Source organism: Argiope bruennichi, chromosome 4 (genome assembly GCF_947563725.1).
Source record: "Argiope bruennichi chromosome 4, qqArgBrue1.1, whole genome shotgun sequence".
NCBI classification, from domain to species: Eukaryota; Metazoa; Arthropoda; class Arachnida; order Araneae; family Araneidae; genus Argiope; species Argiope bruennichi.
This window is the reverse complement of record NC_079154.1, coordinates 19,562,253-19,585,817: the sequence shown is the minus strand read 5'-3', so window position 1 is coordinate 19,585,817 and position 23,565 is coordinate 19,562,253. Positions and strand designations below refer to the sequence as shown.

Here is a 23,565-nt window from a genome sequence, read left to right as displayed (position 1 = left end):
TTCTTTATCTTTAAATTTGGGAAAGGTAATCGGAGGTTACGATGAAATTTAATTTTACTCTTGAGGTAAATTAATAATTTCAAAGTAATAGCACTTTGCAATTAGCAAAATAAAAAAAAAAACACAAATTGCATGCTAAATAAAAATACCTGAAAATTCTTTAAAAAGTTGACAACATTTTTTGTACTGATTTAATATTTTGTAATCCTGATCTGACCAGAGAATCAAGCAGTAGACAGTCGCAGAAAATTCAATTTTCACTTCATCAGGAATATTAACACGAATTCGTACATTTAGGGTTCTTTTTTGATCAAATTATAATTAATTTTAGTTTAAAAAATTATCCTAAGGAATAATAATTGGACTTCAATGGCTATTTACAAAATTGAAACAAATCTAACCAAACTAAATCAGTTTTTTTAAAATGACAAAAATTATATCTGAAACACATAAAACAATAGGAAATAAGTTTATTATTGAATGTGCATTCGTTTAAAATTATAATCATTGAAAAAATTGCACATATAAGATAAAAATTTAATTTTCAAACGTAATGAAAATTTATTCTTATTGAATCTATAAATTTCTGTGTTTTCTTCTCAAATTTTAAATGAATTAAAGTGGAACGTTCCAAAAGAAAACAAATTTAAAAACATTTCCATTGCTGTTTTAAACAGAATGTATCTTTTATGTTCATTATTTTATTTTTATTTTTTAATTTTAATTTAACTATTAAAAATATTACGGAATATTGAAATTAGTTTTCTCTGAGTTTAATTACCAGGAGGCGCCACTTGTTTTTGAAATAAAAAAATATTTATAGTTAACGAGTAATTGAGAAATAAATTCTGAAAGTATTGAAAAAGAGTTTCATCATCACATAGACGTTTACAAAATGTCAGGACATTAGGATGTTATTTAGCGAATTTTCACCTTTGTAAACATGAAACAAGTGAAATTAATGAAAAGAGTTATAAAATGCAACCTTTTAGAATTTTAGCGTTTCCCAATATTTCGATTCAATGAACTCTTTTATGGGTAATGAACGCTATTCAAAGGTTGAATTCGACGCATCAAATGATGAAAATCAATCTGAAAGGAGTCATTAATGTAAGTAATGGATTAGTCCATCTCCCAGTAAACACGTATGTCAACATCTTTCCTTAAATATCCTAGTTCTTTACATTTACTCAGTCTTGAATAAAATGTTTTAAAAAACAAGTCAAAGCAACATAATTGAGAGTTAAAAAGCAGATATTAACTTTTTATATAAAAAATCTAATATAACCCGAAAAATCATGAAGAAATGATACAAATACTATAAGATAAAATTTTAATCACATTTATATCAGTTTTAATTTTTATTGATTTTGAGGAAATTTTTTATAATAATTATTTTGGCTCAATTACTACTGAGTATTTTCAGCTCCTCACAATTTTTTTTTGTTTAACGGGTTTTTTTTTTGATAAAAAAAAATCTGTTTAATGCACAGATAAAATGTATTTTGGAAAATTTTATCCTTTACTGCATTTTTAATATATAATTCATGATTAACTTTTAAAAATATTACGTGATTTTGTAATTTATTTTTCTCAAAGTTCTCTATCAGATTTTCTATCAGTCGAATGGAATATTTTATTAAAATTTATTTATGAAGTGAGGATTACATTTTCAAAATATTAAAAAAAAAAACATATTATCGAGAACGAAAGAATTTGAGAACCAAATGATTAAGAAGTGAATGAAAAATATATTCCAAATTATGGCTTTTTGATCATATAGCAAATCAATTTAAAATATTTAGTAAAAAATACAAAATAGACCCAATTTTGCATCAAATAACATGTCATGAGCTTCGAATTAAATATTAAAAGTTAAATATGAATGTGCGTTATTTGTCTTTCGAAGCTGACTCAATTGAAACAATAATGCAATCAACTTTGAAAAAATAATGCTACAATAATCAACTTTGAAAAAATAATGCTGCAATAATCAACTTTGAAAAAATAATGCTGCAATAATCAACTTTGAAAAAATAATGCTGGAATAATCAACTATGAAAAATAATATAGCATAAAAAATTATCTTCGCATTATCTTGCAAAAAACCCTGTATCTGAAATCATATAAATAAAAACGTAATTGCACTTTTATAAATTTCTTCTTAAAAACCTTTTAAGTTAATCGTATAAATGTCAGTTTATTTATGGTTTTAACTAAATACAGCATAGATTAATATTGTTATGGAAAAATCCGTCCAATGCTAAAGTCCAAAAGAACAATATTGCTTTATTCCGTTCGAAAACATGAACGTAAAGTAACAAAACACAATCGAAACGTACACTAGAAGAGCACCCGCAGTAAAAGCAGCCAGCACACAAGCAGTAAATCTCTATTAAACAACCGCAATAGCACAATGCGTTCAGAGATAACTCTCTGGAGATCAATACTCCAAAGACAAACTTCGCTCAATTACTCGCCTGAGCTCGACTCGACTGATTCCATTCATTTGCATGACTCAGTTTTTAGAGCTGCTGTGAAAGACCATCGAATGTTTTAGATCTAACGCCGGAACTTGAGCCCTAATGGAGATATCTCCAAGATTCTCGATTATGTGGGATCCTTCATTTTAATCACCAAAGTCGCCAAGACCGAATGTAACTGATTTCATATCCATTCAGCATCTGTTAGATCTCTCTGTAAAGTTATCTTCATTTAGTAGGCGATTTATTGCTCAGGGAAACAGTATCAGGAATGCTGAACAAATATATGAATCTCGGCATATGAAGCATTACATTTTGTATTCATGTATAGTAAAAAAAAGGATCTAGGACTGAAATTTTACTGAAATAACTCCAGTAATGAAATAAGCAATTTTAAGATTATACTGCAGATTTTGTTTGCGAAATAATTGATTTATAACAATAGCACAAAAAATAAGGAATTAGCAAATCCAAAGTAATCTTTCAAAGGAATAAAAAAAAAAGAATTCAAGAAAATATTATTACTCTCAAATTCTTAGCAATGATGTTTTTACTGTTTGAAGATTTTATATTAATGTGAAATTATTTTTTAAATAAACAGCTGCTTTTTCATGTTGATGTAAAACTTTGGTTATTCTACTTAAAAATGAAGAATGCTAAAATTTGAGTATTCTTCGGATTACTCATGGTTTAAGAAAATTTAAAATCATCAAAATAAATAAAATTTTCTTAAAAGTTAATGTCACTTTAAATTTTTGATATCTGCATCTTTAATTGCATTCACAACCGAACGAAATCTTTCCAAAAATTAAGTGTCATGTTATAAAACTGAAAGTCTTTTAATATTTTAAACAAATTTGGCATTCATAGTTAATTGATGTACATCGACGGTTATGCAATAAATAATATTTTGAATACATAAGAAACCAGAAGTTAAAAACTCTCATTTGAGCTCAGAAATCCTCTCGTCATAATTTTAATTAGAATATTCTTCGTTTCCTAATTTTCCTAATTTGTAATAAACAAATGAATTATCTTCTATTTTTAAAATGCAGAAAATTTAAAAATAAAATTAATAATCTTTTTGAGTTTGTTGTCATCCGAATTGAGCAATGCATTTTGTCTTAAGTTTTTTATAATTATAAACATAATAATATAATCATTCATAATTAGTTATTGTAATAATCATAATTCTAAGAAATATAATTATAAGCTATGCGATTCCGAAATAGAAAATAAAGAGAGGAAATTATACTATTTATTACAAATTACTTCGATATTTTCATTTTTGATTTCAGACATTTACATTACATATAGAATTAACATGACTTACAAAAAAAGAATGTTTGTATTAAACATGTTCGTTAAAATCTATCCTTACGTAGACGAAAGTCTGAATAGATTTTTCATTAAAAACTCATAGCCATCGGCAAACCATTTCCCATTGTCGTTGCAAGGAGTTGTTTGTTGTTTGCAGCAAGATAAATAGGACTTCTTTATTGGAAAAAAAAGGGAGGGGGATTTATCTCCATAGTTAATCTCCAAACTTGTCATGGAATACGTGCTTTGCATCCGAATGTATTGTCCATTTTTATCCCATTTTCATTGCTGTTTTATTTAAAAACTTCTATCTCGGTTTGTTTTGTCCCAGTGCTTTTCCTATTCAGAAAATTAAAAAGAACGTTCTGCAACAAATCAAAATGTTAAAAACATTTTTTCCTTTAAAAAATAAATGAATAAACCCACGCACTTATCAGTGTTCTAAAAAGCAAACGATTTTTTTAATCAAAAGTATGAAGATTAAAATAATTCATTAAGAATAAAAGGCATAGATATAAATACATTATTTAAATTGGAATTTCAGTCTTATTCATAATATATTTCAATTTGTTTTGAATATTTAAGAATGATCTTTTAAAATATTAACTTTGATTGAATTTTTTTCCAACAATTTTTTAAAAATTATTTTTAGCGTTTCAAATTTTCAAGGTTTTTGTTTTAATCTTCAGTTTTTTTTGTCCGTGAAAGAAATATTTCATTCTTTTTTTGAAGGCTGATAAAAAATTGTTTCTTTAAAAGGATTGTTTTTATATTTATTGTTTTTTTTAGCATTTACATTTTAAAACATTTCTTAGTTTAGAGTTATTATTATGAAATCTTGTTAGCAATTTTCCATCGAACAATTCTTTAAGAAGGATTCCTTTGTATATTCTAATTTTAATATTTCTAATAATAATAATCTTAATCTCTTTCTGTCAAAATAAATTCTGCCGAGTAACATATAAAATTTTGAGTTTTTGACTGTTTTTTTTTTTTTTTTTTCGTTCTAAAGGAATAGCTCACAGCTGTTTTGGGGGAAATATTTGAACAATTCATTGGTTTTTATTTAAATTTAAATTTGAAATTAATTAAAATTGATTGTTCCGAAAATATTAAAATATTTCATTGTGATCGAGAACACATAGTTATGTATAAATTCTTGCACATTACGAAATATGTGAAAAATCTATTTTAAAGTGCCATCTTTCCGAATTGAAAAAAGTCAATTTAAAAAAAAAGTTTTTAAAACACGCTTTTGGAACTAGAGAAAAGACTAGAAAACATTTTTTCTTTGTACAAAAACAACTTTACCAAAGCTTGGGGCATTGGTAAAAATATTATAAACATATTAAAGTTTTAATTCTTATATGATATTTTAATTTTTAATAAAGGATTTGGAATATTCATTCTTATATTTATTGTAGCTTAATTTCTTCTTAATATTGTGTCCAGAGGTTGACGTTTTTACGAATTAGATTGACATCTATAGTTTTAGTTAAAAAATGCTCTTAGTATACTAGGTCACCGTGTTTTAAATCCCTTCAATTTTTTATTTTTTATACGTTTCATAACTCATTGTTATTATCACAGGAATCTGAAATCACATTTTCCGAGTGCCAGGTCTTACTGCCAGATGGCGCGACACATCGGAAGTTAAAATGTATTGTTTGATTGTGTACGATTATGATAATATTAGGAATATTATCTATTGTAAGTGGAAAAAAATAACTGTTCAACGTTCCGGAACAGTTATTTTTAAAGGAAATAAAGAAGCGAGTAAAAATCCATCTTTAAATTACAAGAGTTCTTCATAAACTATGAACAGCTTTGTAGCCTGCAAAGTTTTTCTGCAATTTTGTAATGTATTGCACTTGTCCAAAAATAAGAACTTCATATTTTGATGAATCTCGCGTTCTAAATCTATCGTAGTACAAAAGAACTGTTCGAGAACATAACTCAAAAACGTTCTGAGTTAGATGAATAAAATTTGGTATATGGATTGAACATCAATTTTGTAAATTTATGTCGAATTTTGAGTGACATACATTTAAAGAGAGTATGTTTGCTGACTGTTAGAATGCATGTGAATACGATAGCAAAAATAAATAACTAGATAGGCGAAATGTGGTACATAGGTTTAACATGTAAAATACAAAACCGGGATGAGAGTCGACTGGTCTACACTTCTGCAGGCTTGTAAATGCGTTAGTTCACAAATGCAAGAATTTAAATTGAATTTGATTCGATTTCTCAAGTGACTAAAATTGCAAGTTTATTTTAAATTAATGAAAAAAGGCATCCAAAATTCATATTCCATTTTTTTTCACGCTTTTGCATTAATTTCATGTCAACGACTAATTGCCAAAAAAATATTTTTTTTTGAAGGATCTTTTTCTAGTTTAAGCCAAGGATCGATATTTCATAACTATTGTTCGCCAATCCATGCAATTATAACACGCAAGTAACCAGTTTCTGTTAACATATAAAGATGTACCCAACTCTTAGATGTACGATTCTGATAATAAAATTTTGAACATTTATGGCATTCATTTCTTTACCCTAGGTTCACAATTTCTTGCAGGGAGGGTGATACACTTTTATTATAAAGTATGCTCCCATTGACTATATTTTATAATTATACAAACATAATTATTTAAATTATGTGCTTCGATAATTATAAAATATATAAAAAAACATTTTAGTATCTTTATTTTATCTTTTCTGAAAACTTCTAATAAATGTAACTTTATAATAAATTTTAAGATATTTATTAGAACATGGACTTATTTAACAGTACTTTTTAAAATTAAACAAATAGTTATTCAGTTCATCTGAAATGTGTGTGAAGTATGTTTCATAAATTATAAGTGTGAAATATGTTTCTTCTGTAAAGGCATAATATATTTTGGATAGTTTGCACTTTTTTTTAATAATTTTTGTGGAATTTCATAGGAAAATGATTGCCATACCTGAATTCCGAATTTCAATTCTAAATTTATATGATAAATTGACAATAATGCTGAGATATAAATTTATTTAAAATATATTATGACTTTTATACTAAAATATGAAATCGTAACATTTTTATATGTTTGTAGAATTTCTTCAACAATGAATTTTCAATTATCGTTTAAAAAAAGTCTTATTTCACCCAATACATTTTAAAACCGCACAAATGCATTCATTCAGTTTAATATAAATTTTGATAATATTTCCAAATGATAAATATCATAACTATACAAGTGAAAGTTACTTTTGTTTTCTTATATTTATACTATGCCTCTTATCGGAGCATAGTATAAAAGATATTTGGTACAGAAAATAAAAATAAATGCATGTATGAAAAAATTAAGATGGAAATTAGATAGTATGAGTTAAAATAGCTTAATGAATGTAAGACTTAACGGGCAAATGTTTGCAACTGGGTGCGAATTTACGTAGACAAAACCTACAGAATTATCTAAGATATAATCAGCTTTAGTCATATAAATATTTTAATTCTCTGGTTTTAAATTATTTTAGATATTTGTTTAAACCTTTTGAAAATATTTAATTATAAATACTGTCAATACTTTTATTCATATGTTTATAACAAGGGTGTTTATAGAATATTTTTACAATTTGTAACATTTAAATTCTTATTGCGAAGAAAAATTTTTTAATTTAAAATTTCCATTATAATTTCTTGATATACATCTACAGCTCAAGTGATAAAATCATATAATACAATATTGATTTTATCACTTGTTAAAATGTTGTTAAAAGAGCTCAGTGTATTTACTTTCGCTTATATTTAATATATAGAAAGTATAGTAAGCGTAAAAAAATTTGAACTCAAATTTTGGCGAACCTCTACGTTTTAGACTTCCCTGAGTCAGTCCTGAGAAAATGTCCGTCTGTCTTTCAGTCTGTGAAAGATAACTCAAAAATACTTTGAGCTAGACGTTTGAAATTTGTTATACGGTGTTTACATCAAATTTGCCTATTTCTATCAAATTTTGAGTAAACTCTGTTCAAATGCAATTCGTCTGTTCGACTTTTCGAATAAAAATTAATACGCTAATGACAAAGAGAGCTAGATAAATAAAATTTCGATACACAGATTTAACACCTACAGTGGAGACAAATGTCAAATTGTGAGCCATATCCGACAAAGGGTTGACCGTCTGTCGGTCTGTGCTTCATAAAAAAGTATGTGCGATAATTAAAAAAAAACGTAGCGATTTAAATATGTCAAATTTGGATGGGATTGTGTAACTACAAGTGCAGTTTTGTGTCAAGATTTTGTTTCAATCGTTTGAGAAAAACGTGTCTAAAATACAAATTTGAATTTCCTAAAATACAAAATTGAATGTTTTGGTATTAATAGACCAAAACACTCGCCAAAGGTAATATGATAAATCCAGTAAAAATGCTAAATTCAAGCCAAAGGACAATGTTTCCTTATTCTAAGCCAATTCCATGTGAGATGTTCTTTAGTATTATAAATTTGTCAGACAGTATGCGAGAAAGTTTTGGGAAAACCACTACCATTTTTTTTTTTTTTTTTGCATGTATTGAGATGGAAAAAGATAGTCTCCCCGTTCGTCGTCTGTGCCAAACTTTTATACACAGTATATACTTTTTTTAATGCTTATACTTATTTATACTTATATTGTAATATAACTAAATATTAATTTAACTAAAAATGACTCATATTTTCAAGTTATTTGTTTTAGTAACAGATAACGATAAAATATATAAATTATATACATTAAAAAAATTCAAGTTGTGACATCACATTTTTTACGAACATAATACTTACTAAACTAGATTCGTCTGGGGAGGAGAGAGTCAATAATAAGACAGTAACATTCACAACAGTGTAATCTGAAAAAGAAAAATAAATAAATAAAATATCCGAAAAAATAAAATTAAAACAACATTTGAAACGATATCGTTTATATTTACGGCTCTCGATTTACTTAGCGATTTTCAAACTACGCCAAGCTCCGTTTTTACATATAATGTCGAAATTTACCAAGATCGCTACATAATGTTTTCATTTGTTGGCGACATCAGTTGGTTAGGTTTCTAACTTTTTAGCGGAGGCCGTAAATATCAACAAGTATCTTTAAAACAAATAACAATGGATAAAACTGAAATTTATTTATAAAATACCATTAAAAGCTTGAAGTGTAAAAAAAGCATATAATTAACATTTAATGCAATTAAAGGGATTATTTATCCAATGTTTAATAGTTATAAACTCTTAAATACAATTTTCATATAAACAAAGATGATTGAGACTTAATTATATTATATTAACTAGCCGCCATAGGCGACCAGTCTGTTCGCTGGGATTAATAGTTGATACAGATTTTAACTGAATATTTTTTTGGTAATTATTTTGTGGAAGAAGTCATTGAATATTTTAATAGCTACCTCAACAAAATAATTTTCAGCTGAAAATTTTGAAACATATACAATTCATACCATTTTAAATGCCTAATACAGTTTTGTTCATTTTGCTATATATTTCCCTAAATTTTCGTCATTGCTTGACTCTGTTGTTAAACTTTAATTATTAGTACAGCAAAATTTCAAATATTTAATTAAGGGTATGCTTTATATTGAAACCTACTCAATAACAACAAAGGGCCTTGGTGGCCTGGTGGTAAGGTCTCGACCAGTGAGCCGTATGGTTTTAGGTTCGAGACTCCATTCCACCGAAGAACCGACGTGTAAGAGGGTCTGTTGCACGATAAATCCGTCAGGGCGAAACGTCCTCCCCTTGGTGTGGTGTGGTGTGGAAGGGGGGGGGGTGCCTGCTCAGATGCCGTCCTCGTCATCTGACCACGGTTCACAATTACGAGGTCCGTCTCAAAATAGCCCAAGTGTTGCTTTAAACTGGACGTTAATATAGCTAACTAACTAACTCAACAACAACAAAAAAGCTGAATCTTCATATCTTGATGCTCAGCAGTCAGAGAAAGCCAAGATGAAAAAACTGTAGTACTTTCGGAAGTTGTCTCAAATATATGCCAAAATCTTGACTAATTTTTAATTAATTAAAGTTGTATTAAAATTTTTTTTTAAAAATCTCACCAATGTGGATATTTCCAGTCTTCAAAATATATTTGTGACAAGTTTTGTAACTTTGATCTGGCCTGTAGAGCGCTAACACACTCACAGACACTTATACATTTTTCTTAATTATTAGTAGAGATAGACAAAGAAAAAAGAAAAAGGATCTGCATATTTCAAAAGTGCGAACAAATGTATTTAAAGACATTTTTTATTATTATTGATTAGAATAAAGTAGCATATAATATAAATGAAATATTCTTCTTTTTAATAATAACAATGCATAAGCATGCTTAGTAGATTGCACGTAAGGTAATTAATTCATTCATTTTAGAGCAACATATCTTTAAGAAAGATTATTTCTCTAGTTCTTTAAAGAATAAATTCGTTTTTATTAAAATGGCAATATTTATTTACGGTGCATGCATTATTATGACGCATGATGCAGTTTAATTAATATAGTTTCCAATACTGTTCACTGAAAAACAGGTCTAGCCGTCATTTGAAAACAAGAACAGCAAGCGCGCTTTTAAATGAAGTTTCTTTTTAAATTTATGAGAATTTTGCATTTACACACTTTTTGATGTTAAATGAAAATGCAAGACATTATAATGAAAATAATTGTGATACTACAACTAGAAGGTTGATGCTGTCTATTATCGCATGATAATTCAAACATTATATTTACTGACCAACAAAATAAAATTTATTACTATTATGATCTTTTGCCAAGTCTTTTTAGAGACTTCAGCTATCAATTTATGTTTATATATCAACTGTTTTTCTTAATACATTGTAAGGGAAAAAATGCCATGAGGTTTCAAATTTTGTTGCAGATGAAATTATTTTTCACTTCGTTTCTTAAATTGAAGGATTTTGTTTTAACCAAAAAAGAAACGGTAGACAACATTTCATCATAACAGAGAAAATGATTTGAAATCAATCTAAAATATATTAAAATGGTTTCACTGTTTGTTTTTTTCTATCAGAATTTCTCTCCTAATGTGAATTTAATCAGCACAAAGGAACAAACTTCTTAAATTAAGTTTAAAGAACAATTTGCCTTATACTTCATAAATATTGATTGATAAAAAGTAATTCTTGATGATATATATATATATTTACTGAATGATTAATGACCAGTTCTTCTGCCATTGTTGAAATAATATTTAAAAAAAACATTGACAGCAAATGTATAGATTTTGTGTTTTTGCTTTTTTAAAACAATTTTCCTTTTTTTTTTCTGTCTGCGTTTAAGTAAAAAAATGTATTTTTAAATACTCCTCCCAGAAGAGTGATTCCTAAACTTTATCATGAATCTGTCATTTAGCTTGAAAGGTTACTTTGAAAATTTACGCTTTATTGTTTTTTTTAATAATTCTGTGTTTTATTTAATTTAAATAATCGAAAACACCCACAAAAAAGAATTTATTTGCAATCGAAAATTCATACAAAAAATACATTGCTCTTCAACCATTTATTCGTAATCTGAAAGTGTTTGGAATACAGTTCATTATTTACATTTCAATAACTATATTTTCAAAGTTTTGATACAATTAATTTAATTTTCTCTCCGTTTTAGACACCCTGGGGGACACTTCGAAAAGAAGATGAGATGCTTGCGGTATGGTGGTTGGATCTCGCCACCCTGGTGGGTACACAAAAAAAGGGGCGATCTGGTTCCTCCCATCGATGACGGGACGTACTTCCTTCGGGAAGGGTTGTATTGTGACCGGTGATGGCCCTTAGGACTTAACCACAGTTCCCGCCAGTGTTGCTGTTGCGGCGGTCCGGTCATTCAGTTATTTTGATCCGTGTGCCTTCGGGTTGATCGGAGAGTCAGTGATATGACTTACTTTCAGTTTTGAGCAACAAGAGGGTTATTTTTTGGGAAGATTTCATTACTCTGAGCAATGTGTCGAAAGACTACATCTGAGCTGGCATTCTTCTTTCGATGCTACCATATTACGCTAGTAGAAATGCGTTTCATCAAAAATGACATGTTTAATATTCCCCGAACCCATACTCGGTTAATCTTTGGAAGAATCGAGTCGTTAAGCCGTTTCTCATGGTTGTTCCTCTTTCAGTACATTAAAATAAATTTGTAATTTTAAATAATTAATATTTGAATGCGTTTTTATTAATTACATGTACTTTTAATCTAAATGAGGCGCTTATAACTTTCTCGTATACGAAGTACACAGGAAGTATAATCGTCAAAGAATTCGAAATCGAGATTTTGACATATTTCCACACTTTAGATTACCTCGAGTTAGAAAACACATTTTTCGGCATTATTTGTGTTTATCTGTGAATATAATCAAAATGCTTCGAGGAAGATGGCTGAAATTTGGTATATTGAAATACGACTAAATTTGTAGATTACTATCAAATTTTGAAGAAAACCCTTTTCAAAGAGTCCGTCTGCCAGGTTATTCGAGTGAACTCAAGTTATCAAAATTTGATAGCCACAAAACTCAAAAAGCGAGGGAGATAAAATTTGATATATAGATTTAAAATCTGAAATCTTGAACCAAATTCATCAAATGGTTAATCAAAATTAGTTTGTATTTTCACATGCATGCAACTGTAATGACTCATAAGCTCAGGGACTAAAATCAATTAAATTCGGTACGCTATCTCATGACTACAACTGTAGCTTTTAGTCAAATTTTAGTATCAATTGGCCTTCATAAACACATCAAAAATACGCATTTTTTTAAATTAAAAATGCCAGATTCGTGCCCAAGATCTCTATTTCGTAACTCTCATTTACCAATGTCATGCAAGTTATTTACGATCCACTATTTTATGTGGAGGAAATGCGTTCCGATATTTATTGGAAAATATGAGGGTAAAATTTCAGGAGAAGGTTAATTTTTGTATTAATAGAATACTTTTTTTTCAATTTTATCTTTGATAATTGCTTTTGAATATTTTGTCTTGTATTTATATATATAATGTAGCATTAGTTAAAAAAATTCTGTCAGACATTCGGATAAATCATAAATAAGTATTTTTGAATTTATTTCCGTATTTTTATTGGCTTATGAAAATGAAAACAATAACTCAAATATAAAATAAAGAAGAGCGATGAAATCTATGAAAAGGGTCTTGACCCAAAATCAATAACGAATTTGGGACTACATTTGTTACAGCTTCACGCCGATAGATGGCGTATCTGTCGAGTACAAAGTTCTGTTAATTCTTTTTTGTATCAGAATGGAGAGTGTGAAGAACGATGCCTAGCACTTAGACGTGGCACCCGATTGTGAGAGGTGTCCTAATCTGTAACGGTCTACATGAAGTGGCATAAAAAATGTGTCCAAAAATAAAATGGTGTTCACCAGAAAGAAATGAGTAATTATTTGAAGAGAATTACAACATTCTTGAAAAGGATAATTAAAATATCTAAAATGCAATAGGTGAATTTTGCATGTATTGTTTACAGCAATTTTTTCATGTATTTTCTAAATTTTTGAATGAAATCGTCAACAAGCAATCTGTTAGTCTATCTCCTTGTGTATGAATCAACACAATAATTGAAATTAAATTCACATTTGATTTTGCACCACTCAATAATGACCCGTTTTCCATATTTCAGTTATAATTAATAATTAATATTCATTCCAATTTCTTAAATAATTTGTAAAAGATAATTGAATTATGTTTATTCTAGCCTCTGTCCGATGTCTATGATTCATTTTAAAATTGATTAAATCGATTAAAATCGTTTGTTTCTCCAAGTTCTAAAATGCACATTAGCTATATTTGGGATCCTGAAGACTTCTGAATTTGTCTTTGCAGGGCTGAAAGGAATATTTTTACCCAATTTACCTTGTTTGAAGAAAAACGAGTTACAGCTTTTTTTTCTGCAATAATTAGAACAACAAAGAGGAAAGTAACTCTTAACTCTTATTTAATGTTAGGGATACATGCACTTAATCATGCAATAATTTTTGCTTTTAGGTGTCTTACAAAGTATTTTTTATCGATTTTTAAATATGTTAGTCTAGTTTCCTAGCAATGATTGATTTTTTTATGTAATTATAATAGCATCGACTGTCATTAGTAGAGTGATAAATACCGGAAAAAAGAATGAATACCTAAATATTAATTTGTATACAAAATTACATCTTAAGTATTAAGAAAGAACGACAAAAAACCTGTGCCTGGCGTTATTAATGGTAAATAAAATTTGAAGATACTTTAAAGCAGCTTATTCAATTTTTATTGGCTTGTTTATATAAAACAAGGAATACAAGTTATTTAAGGAAAAAAAAGTAACTGATTAAAGTTTCGAATTTGTTTTTATGGAGATGAAGTTCCAAATAAGGTTTTTAATGCAAAGAAAATCATGTATTATAAGAAAATAATGAATATCTCAACATATTAAAAATGCTAAATATTTCAAGAAATACCTATTTTTGTTGTTAAATGATTGCAACTTTCAATTTAGAATTTATTAAATAATACTTATTAATTCTGTAATTCTTGAATTTTTAAAAACTGATTTGAAATCTTCTACTTTCTTCAATAAATCTAATATTAAAAAGCTTAAAAATTCATATTTTAATTTAAATTTTGTTTACGTCTAAGAATATCTTGTTATCAATAAGCAGAACATTTTTGTTAAAAAAAATTTCAGCAGCGATAAATATAGATTTAAATCTTTTGCGTTCCGAGTAGCAAATATTAATTATTCAACATTACAGAATAAAATAAAAAAGCTTGTATTATTATTATAACAAGAAGAAAACAACAAAATTTGTTCTTCATTAGCACTCGTGCTGCCACATAAGTACTGTAAATAGATAAAACCTTTTTATTAGGTCTCTTGTTGGCAACAACAGACATTAGAGCTTCCAATTTTATTTTCAAAATATTTAACTGCATATACTGCTTAAAAGCAACATTTGGCATTGAAGGAATATTTATTGATAAATAATTATTCGCTTATTAAAATGTATTAAATGCTTCCATATTTAATAAATCATTACGTACTTCAATCAAATCCAACTTTTAATGTTAGTCTCTGATTATCTGAATTAAACAAATATGCTGATTGCTTTTACTAAAATATTCTTATGAAACATTTATCGAAGTAGCTTCTAAAAATTCATGTATATGGTCTTTATTATTAATGAGGACCGCGGTGGCCTGGTGGTAAGGTCTAATGAGGACCGGCTTCGGAACCGGAGGGTTTCAGGTTCGAGACCCGATTCCACCGAAGTGTAAGCGAGTCTGGTGCACGTTAAACGTCCTGACCAAACGTTCCTCCGCTGGTGTAGCGTGGTGTGGATAGGGGGTGCCAGCTCAGGTGTCGTCATCTGACCGCGGTTCAAAATTGCGAGGTCCATCTCAAAATAGTCCTAGTGTTGCTTTAGTGCTTGCTGAAAACGGGACGTTAATATAACTAATCTAATTATTATTACTGAGCCGCAGTGTTAACATCCGCAAATAATTTCCGTTTGGAACATAATTTTTTGCTTTTGAATATATATATATATATATATATGCAACAAAATGCCTCGAGATGAGTTTTTATTCATAAAAGAAGTATAAAGTCAGTTTTGTAATCGTTACAAAATTCGAACTCGACATATCAACCAATCTTTATAGTTCGAAAAATGCATTTTTGTCATTATGTCCGTCCGTTTGTCGTTCTGTGACAGGGCAAAAAATGATTTGAGCTAAAATGATGAAATTTAGATTTGGATTTTTCGCCAAATCTGAATATTTTTAAAAATTAAATTTTAAATGAAATTCATTGAAAGAAAATCAAATTATCTGGCCGTTCAAATATAAGTTGAAACGATAAATATAAAACGAAGGGAGCTAGATGGATAGAATTTGGTATTCAGATTTAATATCAGTAATTCAGATATGTATCAAATTTGGTAGAAGCGGAAGTCGTGGGGTTGACTTTCTGTCGGCCTGTACTTTCACGAGGATGTAAATGCGATAGCTCAAAAACGCTCAGACTTAAATATATGAAATTTGGTATGTGATTTTGTAACTATAAGAATAGTTTTGGGTCAAGTTTTGGTTCCATTTGCTCTGTACAACGCATCTTAAACAGAAAGGCAATTTTAGTGCACCCATTGTAAATGTTAGGAATTAATCACCAAAAAATCTTCAAGGACAACACGATAGATTCAATTAAAATGCCGAATTCAGGCCAGTGCTCACTATTTCGTATTGTTTTCCAGGACCATTCAAGGCATTCGCGGCTTTACACAATCTTACACAACACAAGATAAACAATTTTATGTAGGAAAAGCAATAACGCCTTTATTAGAGGGTGTGCTAGACAATTTTTAGGGTGACCGGTTCCGCTGGTTTAGTTTAAACCTTTCTAGGGCCGTGGGAAGTATGCTTCCCACCAAATTTATCAATCTTTGTATGAATTTATGTAGGGTGGCATCAGTTCTGACAAATTTTTTTAGAAAGACAGAAACTTAGATGCTTCAGTTCTTTATCTTACACAAAATGATGTGTCTTGATTTGTTACTTAATTATTAATTAACCAAATTAATGAATTAATCAAATTAAATTTATCTAATAAGTTAAATGAATCCCTTTCCTTATTCTAATTTCAAGCCTAAAAATATTTTCACATAATATGACTAGAAAAAAATGGCCCTTTATAGGGTAAAAGAGATAATAATGTAATTTTAATTTTATAAAACGTTGTATGTTTCGGTGAACATAAAACAGCTTTTTTTTCTAAAAAAATAAGTAATTAAATTTTATATATTCAAACGGATCCACAAACCTCTTATTAAAATCAAAAGAATTAAGAAATAAATGATTCGTTTTTAGAGTTCTTTCAATGATATTTCAATAGATATGTTAGAGAAATTGATTTTACAACAATGAGTAATATATGCAGCGATTAAAAATAAAACTACAACTGATTATTAGAGCGTCATTTCATGCTCAGGTAAATTTTATTTCAAGACTGAAAACAGAATCGTGTTGCATAAATAAATAAATTTGCGTTTGTTATTTATAAAGCATTTAGACGGCATTTAATATGTAATTTGATTTATAATGTGTTCTGCTGCGTTAAATATGTATAAGATATCTCTTGAATTATAAATCAATATGCTCTTGCTAAAAAAAAAAGAAAGAAATGCTATCCTTCATTAGCATAGTAATCGCAAGTTTTGTTCACTTAAATGAGGGATAATTTTCTCTTTTGTTTATTTAATGGGAAGAAACTGTGACATTTAACCTTATTATGCAAATGCAAATTTTCCAAGAATGATAAATAATGTTATAGATGGCATGCTCGCCTAAAAGCATAATGTGTAATTTGTTTTCATTTGGGTATTAAATAAGATGACGCTTTAAAAGTGTTTAAGGTAATGGAGAAGTGCTGTTGTGAAGAATTTTAGCTTGATGCCATGAACGTCTTTTGAAGTTTTCACGAGCATGTTAAACTTTAAAGTTAATACGAAGCCTGTGTTTATATATATCAGCCATAAAAATTATCCTTTTTTTATTTTTTCGTATACTTAGTATAGAGAAAGTATAGAAATCATCAGCTCGAGATTTTGACAAATTTCTACGCTCTAGCCATTCCTGAGTTGGAAAAACACATTTTTGGAAAATGCCCGTATGTCTGTCTGTGATAAAGATAACTCTTAAAATACTTTGAGCTAGTCAGTCGAAATTTGGTGTACGGTTTGTACACCAAATTTACAAAATTCTTCCAAATTCTGAGTAAAAATCTGTTCCGAGGTAGTCTGTCTCTCTGAATATCAGTAAACACGATCACGATAAAACGAAAAGATCTAGAGAGATAAGATTCGAAACATAAATTTAACATCAATAGCGTAAAGAACTGTCAAATTTTGAGCCATATTCCAAAGAAGGGGAAGTTGTCTGTCGGTCGGTCTGTAATTTCAGAAACATGTAAACGCGATAATTCAAAAATGCAGTCACTTAAATATTTCAAATTTGTATGGGATTTTGTGACTACAAATGTAGTTTTGTGACAAATCTTTGTTTCAATCTGTTGAGAAAAATGTGACTAAATCACAAATTCGATTTTCGGATACTATTAATCGCATGTTAGGGATCATTCGCTAAATAGCTGTCCAAGGATGACATGATAGATTGATTAAAAATGCTAAAATTGAGATAAATTACTTTCTATTCACTGGAAAACTTACGAAGTGTTTCCGAGTCATGCGGTTTTCACATTGTTTTCGGGATCGAACAGCTGAAAGTTAAGTTTTCTTAAATTACTGTTCATGCAGTTCTTTAGTTTTAGTTTCAATTTTACTTCCAAACGAGGGATTACCATTATGTGTTGTTAAAATATCACCTATTTTTCTTTCTCCCTCTTTTTGCGTTGAAATTCTTACCGGCTAAGCCTTTATTACTTGTGTCTCTTACGATTACTGGTCGAACTCGTTAAATAATGAAAGCTGAATTCAATTTCTTCTTTCATTTTATAAGTTTTAATTTTAAAATAAACTGAATTATAGCTTTCTTCACGATTGCACATTCATCAATACTGAACAAGGCCGCTTATCTTTTACTACATAATTTCATCAACTCAATTTCGGCAAGTTCCTTTCTCGAAAGTGTATAAGCTCCACAAAGTTTTTTGTGATCTCTTTTCTGTCTCGCTTTCCAGAGTGGGTCGCTCTAATATTAGTCATGGATTTGACAAATACCTTTGAAATAGGCTAAAAATTTCAACCTTTTTTTTTAACCCTCTGACTGCGAAATTTTTTAAAATCGCTATTTAGATGCAATGTTTTAAAATAAGTTCAAATATTTTTCAAACAAAATGAACTGATACTATATGTTACACGATAATAATATAACACAATAAAAATCTGTAATCATAAAAATAAATTACACTGCGAAAAATGCTGAATGCAATAGAAAAATGTACTGATTGCTAACTCGCGGAAATTGCGGGATACGCAGCTGGAGGGTTAATCTTGAAGAATAAAGCTGTCATTTATACAACTTCTCTATTGATCTTTAGTATAATGAAGTATTTTGTATTGAAATTCATGTTATAGTAAAGAAAATTCGGAATGAAATTTTTGATCGTTTTGTGTAAGCTAGCTGCATCCAAAATCTATATCAAATTTTGGATACAGGATACGGATTATGTCAAATTACCATACTAAATTTCATTCAGCTAGCGATTTTGAGTAATCATGTTCACATACATGAAAGTAACAGTCTGCCCATTCATGAATTTGATTAAAAATTTAATTATGCCTTTCTCTAATGATGATTTTATATGCGAAAAATGAAACCATTTTATTTAAAATTTTTATTTCGTTCATTTTCATATGAACGGACAGAACAGCAGTTTTCCCATTTAGGGATTTATCAAAAATTCTACAAATCTATTTGGTACAAGGTACAATATACTATAATTTTGCTATGGAAGCCACATACTAAATTTTATTTGTCTGTTCTTCTGAACTTTCGAGTTACTTTATTCAGACTGGCAGACATAAATCCATTTTTTTTTTTGAATCTGCGTTGTCTTAAAATGGTGATCCATCAAAATCTCGAAGTTGAATTTTTAAACAAATAGAACGGTTTCTCTTTGTAATAATTCGCGGACGAAAAACCCAAACAAGCGCAGCTGCAAGATTAGATTGTTTTTACTTCGTGCTTGGATTATTTTTTTACTTTCCCAACTAAAAAGTATAGAAAAAGCACTGTAATCGTTAAAAAATTCGAACTCGAGATTCGAAAGAATCTCCATGTTTTAGACCTCCCAGAATTAAAGAAACCATACTTTTGGAAAATGTCCGTCCGTCTGTGACGAAGATAACTCAAAAATTCTTTGCCTAGGAGAATGAAATTTCGTTTACGATCTTTGTACCGAATTTGAAAATTTCTATCAAATTTTGAATAAAATCCTTTCAGAAAGAGTACGTCTGTATACGGCTATTATAAATTAACACGATAGCTACAAAATGAAGAGAGATATATAAAATTCGTTATAGAGATTTAACACCTATATTGTAGTGTTTTAAGCCTAATCCAGCAAGGTTTAGTTTAGTTATATTAAGTCCTTTTTAAAATCTATACTAGGGCTACTTTGGAACGGACCTAGAAATTTTGAACCACGATCAGATGACGAGGACGATACCTGATCTGGCTCCCCCCTCTCCACACCACACCACAGGGAGGACGTTTGGCCTTGACTGATTTAACGTGCAACAGACCCCCTTACACGATGGTTATTCTGTGGAATTGGGTCTCGAACCTAAGTTCGCGAGCCGAAACTTTACCACCTGGCCACCGCAGCCCACCCAAATCCAGCAAAGGGTTGACTGTCTGTAGGTCTGTATTTTCAAAAGAATGTAAACGCGATAGCTCATAAAACGCGTTGACTTAAATATATAAAATTTGGTATCGGAATTTGTTGCTATAAATGTAGTCTTGTGCCAAATTTTTGTTTCAATAGGTTATAAGACTGCGTCTAAAACGAAAATTCGATTTTCGGATACCTTTACAGCATGAAAGGGATGAATCGCCAAGAAAACGTGTCAAGGATCACATGAATCACATGATAGACACAGTGAAAATGCTAAATTGAGGCATTGTGCAATTCAATAGTTACAAAGATTAATATTTTGTAACTATTGAATGCCAATGCCATGCAATTTTCTCTTTCAGATAATCCCTATATTAGAGAGTGAGGGAAAGTTTTGGTTCCGCTGATTCTACTTTGGGATGAATAACAAGATCAATTGCTAAGACGTTACGGACAAATGATATCTTCTGCACATGTCGTTTTATATCTAATTGCACGTTACCTTATGATGTAACTGATTGTCTCTTACTGTACTTGCTGCACATATAAGATGTAATATTGATTCCAAACTAACATTAGCTCGATGAATTGACGAAATTCCCATGAATTTGAATTCACAAAATTCCGAAACTTGCTCGTAGTGAATGTCAATGATTCTGAATATAAAGTGAGTCATATTTAATTTGTAAAGAATAGAGAATTGCTCGCATTGTCAAATATTTTCAAATAGAAAGATCATTTCAGATAAGACTAGTTTTTAAAAGTAGGAGGAAAATTTATACATTTAACCTTTAGAAGCTCATATTTGTATTAAGTTTTTGCGGAATTATCGGAAAAAGAATAATTTATCTCCCTAAAATTTAAAATCGGTGAAATTTTGGTTTAAACTACACCGTTGTTGTTAAAAAGTGAGACAATGTGGAACCATTTATTTAGCCTTTGATGTCCAAGCTTTGAAAATATTGTTTTGATAATTTACTCTGATGTTGCATACATTTTTATTCATTTATATTTGACTTTTTTCCGTCTTTGCGAATTTGGAGTTTTGTATTCAATATTTTACTCCCTTCTTAACTGTCAGAATTTCGGGATTTGCGTTATGGATTTCCTCTAGCAATATCCATAATTTTAATATTTCTAGAACTTAATTATCAATTAATAGATTGATTAAAATAAATATTAACTCTGTGAAAGTGGTACCTCTTAGCTATGAATTTCAAAAAGACTGACTACAATATTCATAATAATCAACTATGAATTCGATACTAAAATGTTGAAAATAGAATTAAAAAAGCATTTTCTAATACGCTAACAAACGTGCATTCAAAAAAAAATTATTAAATTTTATAATTGAGTTCTTTATCCTTTGAATGTAATTTTCCAAAGGATTGACCGTCTTTGTCTGCACATTCCCATGAATGTGAACGCGATAACTCCTAAGCACAACTATCTAGATGAATGAAATTTGGTAGGAGATCTTGTTACTAAATTTGAAGCTCTGTCAAATTTTGGTGTTACTCAGTTGAAACACTGGTGGCAAATCTCATACTCAGTTTCCTCCACAATACTAACCTGAAAATAAAAATCTGAGTGTTTGTGGAAATCATGGTCTTGCCCGAAGTATGCAATTTTATGAGGGGATGGTAATACCTCAATTTAGGAAATAGGCGAGTAAATTTAAAGGAGACCATTACCACTGGTTAGTTATGTAATTACAGTTTGAATCTTTAATATTAAGAGAAACAATATTAAAAGTAAAGCAATTTTCATATATTTAATTGTGTGAAAGCTTAATTTATAATTGTAAGAATTCGTTTACATAATTTTATATATGAGAGAGTGAAATTGTTTGTTCGAGGCAAAATCCTTTGTGTTTTTCATTACATATATAAAATGCTTCATAACAAAAAATGATAAATGATAAGGATTTTCATATTTTCTCTCCTGTAATTCAATTTTATGGAATGAATATATATGAAAGAGGAGGAATATGTTAGGAGTTCTTTCGCTTAGACGAATATGTTTATTTAAGCATCTTTTTATTATTCATATGAAAACTGTGCTAGCTATGAAATAAACATTTTTTTTTTATTTTTGTTGTAATATATTATTTGTAAACTAAGCATCCATTTAACGTTCTTGTACAAAGTACAATGTACTCTTTCAATTTTTTTCTGGCTCCGGGGTGAAAAATAATAGTCTATTTATTTTTAAAATTTATTTCGAGAGAAATTTTTGAAACATCAAAAATTATTTTTCCCTCTGTAATGCCTCTTTTCTTAGAGAATAGGACGTATAATTTCTGGAAATATATTTGCTAATTTAGATAAAATTTGATCCATTTTTATTGTTATAATTTTATATGAAATTCTATAAATGTTTTGATATTTTTTTTGTGTGTTTGCGCTAATGCTGATTGACTGAAAGTGCCAGTTTCATATTTGTATTCAGTTATACAGTATTTTGAAAATTTTTTTTCAAAAATAACCTGAGAGAAGCGATATATATGTATGCGAAGTGTCACAAAAAATGGAACAAGTGCTTATCTTCTTATTTATTGCAAACAAACGTATACTTCAAATTACAAAGTTATATCAAATATATATCATATATATATCAAATATATTCAAGTGAATGAAAATACTTTGGTTTATTTTGGGTTAGAGAGGGAAAACAAATTAGATTGTTACACGTTCCTTATGTGAAAAAGTATCTATGAATAAAATGTCTTTTCTTACATTTTCCTTTAAAGAACAAAGTTTCATGCTTCTGTCTAAAAACTTTTGAGATATTAAAAAGGCCAATTAATTGGCTAAGGCTATTTTTTCATATTTCTGACTGGTGTTAAAGCGAGACTTTCGTTGCAATTTTCAGGGATAGTATAAGTATGAATTATTATAAGCCCAGCGTCAGAAAATAGCAACGCATTTATAAACTGTCATGAAAGTTAAAAGAAAAATTAATACATTAACTCAAATAATACATTAATTAAAAGTAATATATTCAAGTAAATCAAGGAATACATTAATTGAAGTATTTGAAATATTTATTCAAAGTGAAAATGTTCGACACCTATAGAAAAATGCGTTCTTTTTACAGCACTTGCTCATACGCGATCGATTTCATTTCCTGAAAAGGCAGTTTTTTTTAAAAATTCATCTAAAAAAAGGTTTCGAAAATTGTCACACTAAACATTTATAGGAGTTGTCATAGATAATGAACTTCTTTTGTTTTACCATTCCGAAAGTAATACTTCTGAAGATTAATGCTACTTTCTTGATTAAAGGGTCATCCGTCTGGGCAAACTGTATTTATTAGTTGAAGAAGAATTTGATTTTATTTAAAATAAGAAGCAATTGTAAAATTATAGATGTTGATCGTGCA

The 23,565-nt window shown here is 28.9% G+C and overlaps 1 protein-coding gene across 2 annotated transcripts in view; it reads right to left on the bottom strand.

Annotated features, from left to right (window-relative positions):
* The window catches only part of LOC129965520 (glutamate-gated chloride channel-like), a 253,593-nt gene that overhangs the window by 61,450 nt on the left and 168,578 nt on the right, over positions 1–23,565 (bottom strand). For both annotated transcript variants that reach the window (XM_056079489.1, XM_056079490.1), the window contains one exon: positions 8,608–8,672. In XM_056079489.1, the coding sequence (XP_055935464.1) occupies positions 8,608–8,672 (65 nt within the window). The remainder of the gene's footprint in view (positions 1–8,607; positions 8,673–23,565) is intronic.